The sequence below is a fragment of the Bison bison genome, unplaced genomic scaffold, assembly GCF_000754665.1.
Source record: "Bison bison bison isolate TAMUID 2011002044 unplaced genomic scaffold, Bison_UMD1.0 scf7180017864072, whole genome shotgun sequence".
In the NCBI taxonomy this organism is placed as follows: domain Eukaryota; kingdom Metazoa; phylum Chordata; class Mammalia; order Artiodactyla; family Bovidae; genus Bison; species Bison bison.
Window position 1 is genome coordinate 2,037,073 of NW_011494644.1, and position 6,000 is coordinate 2,043,072.

A 6,000-nucleotide genomic window follows, 5' to 3' on the forward strand; every position below is an offset into this window, starting at 1 on the left:
TGCATTGCCTCAGGTCATTTTTAGACCAGCACTGGGAAGCAAGGGTAGAAATGAGTCCCACTTTACAAATGAAACTAATGCAAGAAGGGGTGGAGAGCCTTGCTTAAGGTCACACCGGCACTGAATGTGGAGGCAGGATGCAGAAGCCACAGTGTGAACAACTCTGACTCTGCTTTCTCTGTTCCCCTATACAATCGTAAAAAGCCTGCCTTGCCTTCGGGTACCAAGAAGAGCTTTGTTGCTGTTCAGTCACTAAGTTGTGTCCAACTCTTTGCGACCCCATGGACTGCAGCACGCCAGGCTCCTCTGTCCTTCACTGTCTCTTGGAGTTTGCTCAAATTCATGTCCATTGAGTCGGTGATGCCATCCAACCATCTCATCCTCTGTTGCCCCCTTCTTCTCCTGCCCTGAATCTTTACCAGCATCAGGGTCTTTTCCAGTGAGTCGGCTCTTCACATCAGGTTACCAAAATATTGGAGCTTCAGCTTCAGCATCAGTCCTTCCAATGAATATTCAGGGCTGATTTCCTTTAGGATTGATTGACTGATTTGATCTGTTTGTTGTTCAGGGATCTCAAGAGTCTTCTCCAGCACCACAGTTGAAAGCATCAATTCTTCAGCAGTCAGCATTCTTTATAATCCAACTCTTACATCCATACATGACTACCGGAAAAACCATAGCTTTGACTAGACAGACCTTTGTCAAAAAAGTGATGTCTCTGCTTTTAATACACTGTCTAAGTTTTATAGCTTTCCTTCCAAGGAGCAGGTGTCTTTTAATTTCATGGCTACAGTCACCATCTGCAGTGATTTTGGAGCCCAAAGAAAATAAAATCTGTCACTGCCTCCACTTTTTGTCCTTCTGTTTGTCATGAAGTGATGGGACTGGATGCCATGATCTTAGTTTTTGAATGTTGAGTTTTCAGTCAGTTTTTACCCTCTTTCACCCTCATCAAGAGGCTCTTTAGTTCTCTTTCATGGATCACAGCCTTGTCATGGTGAAGGGGCTTGCATAACTCAGTGAAGCTATGAGCCATGCTGTGCAGGGTCACCCAAGACGGACAAGTCATGGTGAAGAGTTCTGACAAAATTGGTTCACTGGAGGAGGAAATGGCAAACCCACTGCAAGTATTCTTGCTGTGAGATCCCCATGAACATTATGAACTTATACTTACCTAAAGGTTTTCCAGGACTTCCCTGGTTGTACAGTGGATAAACATCTGCCTACCAATGCAGGGAAGACAAGTTCAATCCCTAGACCACAGCACATGCCACGAAGCAACTGAAGCCTGAGTTGTGTGCCACAACTGCTGAGCCCTTGTGCTGTAACTACTGAAGCCTGCACACCTAGAGCCTGTTCTCCGCAACAAGAGATGCCACTTTAATGAGAAGCCTCTACGCTGCAACGAAGAGTAGCTCCTGCTCTCTGCAACTAGAGAAAGCCCATGGCAGCAATGAAAATGCAGCACAACCAAAAATGAATAAATAAATAATTTTTTAAAAAGGATTGCCCAGGTGATTCACCAAAATAGTAACTGGTCCCAGCCCTGATCCCTGGGCACATGTAATTTATTTTAATAGTAATAGTTTTAAAAAACCTCAGAGTCTGGGACTTCCCTGGTGGTACAGTGGTTAAGAATCCACCTGCCAGTGCAGGGAACACAGGTTCAATCCCTGGTCCGGGAAGATCCCACGTGCCACAGAGCAGCTAAGCCGTGTGCCACAATTACTGACTCGAGCCCTCTAGCTTCAACTACTGAGCCTTTGTGCCACAAGTACTGAAGCCTGCATTCTCTAGGGCCTGCGAGCCGCAACTAATGAGCTCCTACGCTGCAACTGCTGAACGCCCAAGCCCTGGAGCCAGCAAGTTGCAACCACTGAGCCTGGGTGCTGCGACTACTGAACCTGCACTCCACAGCAAGAGAAGCCACCACAATGAGAAACCTGCACTCCACAGCTCGAGAGTAGCTCCCCACTTTCCACAACTAGAGAAAGCCCATGTGCAGCAATAAGACCCAGTGTAGCCGAAAATGAATAAATAAATAAAGCAGTGTGTGCGTGTAAAAAATAAGAAATGATTAAAATGGCTGGTGTTCTGTGACAACCGGGAAGGGTGGGATGGGCTGGGAGGTGAGAGAGAGGTCTAAGAGGACACAGGTGCACCTGTGCCTGACTCGTGTTGATGTATGGCAGAAACCAACACTCTATTGTAAAGCAATTATCCTTCACTTACAAATAAATAACTTTTTTTCAAAAAAAGGCCCATGTTATGTTAGAAAAAAAAGTAATAAAAACACCTCAGAGTCTTCTCCTTGCTTCCACGAGTCCTGATTAGACCTGCCTCAGAAAGACAAAAAAACTCCTCTTCCTCTGTTTTGACCTTCAAAGAAAAAGTAACCTATAAATCTCTTCTAGTAACTTGTGTAAATTGCAGGTAGAGTGCTTTTTTTTTTTTTAGGAAAAATTTCTGCCATTTCTGGACATGTTCCAAAAAGAGAGTGTCCGGGTGGAGGTTTGCAAATGCATCATGGAAGTTTTTATCAAGTAAGTATAGCACAAAGTAACCAGAAGCTGCGATTCCCACTGCCCTTGTGAAACCTGTTGATAAGAAATCAATGTATACACTTTGAGGCCCTCTGATGTAATGATGTGTTTATACCTAAAATAACATTGAGAGGAGAACCACATTAAAAGGAGTAGTCATGATAAACGTTTATAATTAGCTCTTAAGAAGACAAAGTAATAAATATAAATATTAGATGGGCTGACCATCACCCACAGTATCTCATTCCTGTGAGTTTTGGGAAGGAGCAATCTATTGATGTACTATTTATTTAGGGAGTTTTAAGATTTTAAGATAGTCATACTTATCTTCTCTCATACCAGAGCTTGAAAGATTTCTATCTTCAATGTGTAGATTTATGATAGGTTTTCAGTTTAATTCCTTTCCTTTTATTGATTAAATCTCTTTCCCAAAACTATTGCTGGTGGTACATGAAATACTTTGATAGTACATGGAAGAGAAACTTTTATTTTAAGAATGTATATTTATTTTAAAGTATATTAGATAATATATAACTAGTTTAATCAGTGACTTCTAATGTATTTTTCTTTAGAACAGGGTTAAGTTAAAAGTTAAACTGACTTTAAACATTAAGTATGTAGATATGATTTAAAAAAAAATGTGTGTTAAAATGAAGCTCAAATAGCAGAGTTTGGAAAATTGAGTTAGAAGTTAGTTGAGTATATGTTTTAAGCTTTCCTTGTATTTTCTTTCTAAAAGACTAATTCCATATGCTTGAAATGAGTATACCTACTTTACTTTCATGAAGATTTGTTGTAAGAGCTTGTCTTTTGAGAAACTAAATTAATAATTTTGTCTGCACTTAACACAGTTGTAGACAGCTTCAGGGGTTCAAGAAACATGGTAAGAACACAGATTTGCTCTTTGACTGGCTTAGGAAATGTGGCAGTTTTACCATGATTTTGTAGTTGGGAGAAGTTACGTTAGAAGAGCAAACTTGTTAGTTAAAGAAAAATTCAGAGAAAACTAGAACATTGCCCATTGCTGGTGAGCTGAGCTATGTTAGATGCCAACCAGATAATTTACTGCTTCTCACATATGTCCCGTAGATGAGAACTAATTCCATGCTTTTAGTGCTTGGTGTAGATGACTTTCACTCTTATCCCCAAATGTCTCCTAGGCATCAACAGGAGCCCACCAAGGACCCCGTGATTCTGAACGCCCTTTTGCACGTTTGCAAGACCATGCACGACTCTGTGAAGTAAGCCATGCTTAAGGCTGAAACGAGCCTGGATTGAGTCTTAATGCCACATAATAGTGCATTAGGGAATTACTGCTTTAAGCGGCCGCTGTGAATAATATTATTTTATGGGGTCTATTAAGATTCTTGTTAACAAGGACATTCCAATCCAGGGGAGGAGGGAGGCTGAACTGAGGGTAATCTTCCTGAGAAAATGAGATGGCAGATGTTTTTACAAAGGGATTTCTGTTGGGAGGAAAAGGCTGGTTTCATCCAAATGAACTCATGCTACGTGTCTCCTGGAGATTTCTGAGAGCAGCAGATAGTATAAGAATGAGTTCACTCATCCAGTAACATAGCCTTTAAATTTTTTCTCATTATTAGCCAGTTATTTGAAATTCAAATGAAGTTGCATATATTCCTTACATGAAGGACCTTATTTGTTCAGTATACTTGAGGCTCAGACCTAGTCACCGGCCTTACCTTTGGGTCAAAAGCCAGATTATCTCCTTTGCTTTCTAGTTTGATGTATTTCTTTTTTTTTTTTTCTTTTTCATTACATGTTTCCATTTGACTGTGCTTGAGGCAACTCCTGCTTCTCTGTGGCTGAAATTTTGATCCCTAAAGAATTTTTAAACACAGCAGCTTGATTCACTGGAAACTGTTACAAGTACTGAGAAAATTGTTTTGGAACTTAACCATCAACTAGATGAATTGTGTTTCTTTTGTTTTATTTTTTCCCCCTGAATTGTAGAATCTTTATTTTCATGACTTGTGCTTTCAACTTCGTTAGTTATCAAAATCAAAATATCAAGACTTTTCATAATAAGTAGAACTGCTAGACTTTTGTTGCACAAAAATACGTAAAAACCCAAAAGACATTTAGGAAAGTACTTGTATTAGTAGGACATGTGTTTTTGGCCTAAATAAAATAGCAGATGTATTTCTCTTGTGAGAAGTGGAGCCAGAAGGTCAGGGTAGGGTAGCTCTGCTCTGGAACATCATCCAGGAGCCCAGGTTTCTTGTCCTCCAGCTCTCCTGTCCCTCTAGGGTGTTGTTCTTGTCTTCCTGGTGGAGATGGCACCTCAACCACATTCATGGTGCAGCCTGCAGGCATCAGAGGACAGCAGCTTCCTTTTAGGGACACGGTTTGGGAGGCTTTGTACATCACTTGCATTTGCATCCCATTGGCCGGAAGTGTCATGTGGCTTCTTGTAGCCTCAAAGGAGCTTTGGGAAATGTAGTCTCAAAGAATGAAGGGGACGTTGCATATTGGAGGACAGAGTGCTGATTTTGCCAATACAGACTTGTTTTAGAACAAGAACCTTTGTCTTTGACTCTTAAATTAAAAAAAAAATAAATTTGGGAAACCATTTATAAACCTTCACATATATTATCAAAACTATAAGGACTTGACATTTTCTCATTTATATTTTTACTAACTTTGCTATCAAACCGAAGCAGCTGAGATCTGTGGTTTACTTTAAGCTATATTTCCAGAATAAGGTAGATTGATGAGTGGAGGGTGGAATGGAGAGTTATGTGATAAAGCAAATATTATAAAATGATAAGATAATAGTAGGGTGTATTGGTGTTGACTATATAATTTTCAACTTTGCTACATTTAAACCTTTTTATAGTAAACTGTTGAATGAAAGTTCTCTGGAATACAAAATTTGAAGTTGAACTTTGCTATCCAAATTCCAAAGAAGGGAGAATTACCTTCTCTTTTGCTGTTAATGAATATATCTTGAGAACAGTGTCTCTAAGAGAGATGAGGAACACATTTAAATTATGTTAATTTAGGTTACATATTTTCATCAAAAGAAACACAAATATGGGAGTTTTTTAAATCTAGAAAATGCAGAATGTTCTTACCTGTTAAATTACTTATTTCTCATTTATTTTTTCCTTTGGAAACTTTATTACCTCAATGTCAATTATGTACAATTATTGATTTTAGTGCACTCACTCTTGAAGATGAGAAAAGAATGCTGGCATATTTGATTAATGGATTTATAAAAATGGTAAGTATTGGGGAAGAAGTTTCAGTGTACTTAGAAATGTGATGTAATTGTTTATCCTTCCTCTGGTGAAAGCAGTTAACATTATGTACCCTGGTGCTTTTCATTTTTATGGAGATAAGATGAAATTAGAAAACAACTTATATTAGCCAGCACTCCCCTGGGGGCAAGAAGAGCCAAGACAAACTGGCTTAAGGAAAAAATAAAAAGGGG

The 6,000-nt window shown here is 39.3% G+C and overlaps 1 protein-coding gene across 3 annotated transcripts in view; it reads left to right on the forward strand.

Annotated features, from left to right (window-relative positions):
• Window positions 1-6,000, forward strand: part of LOC104986530 (chromosome unknown open reading frame, human C16orf62) — a 138,996-nt gene that overhangs the window by 86,800 nt on the left and 46,196 nt on the right. For all 3 annotated transcript variants that reach the window (XM_010837124.1, XM_010837126.1, XM_010837125.1), the window contains exons 21-23: window positions 2,458-2,543; window positions 3,704-3,784; window positions 5,727-5,790. In XM_010837124.1, coding sequence (XP_010835426.1) covers window positions 2,458-2,543; window positions 3,704-3,784; window positions 5,727-5,790 — 231 coding nt within the window. The remainder of the gene's footprint in view (window positions 1-2,457; window positions 2,544-3,703; window positions 3,785-5,726; window positions 5,791-6,000) is intronic.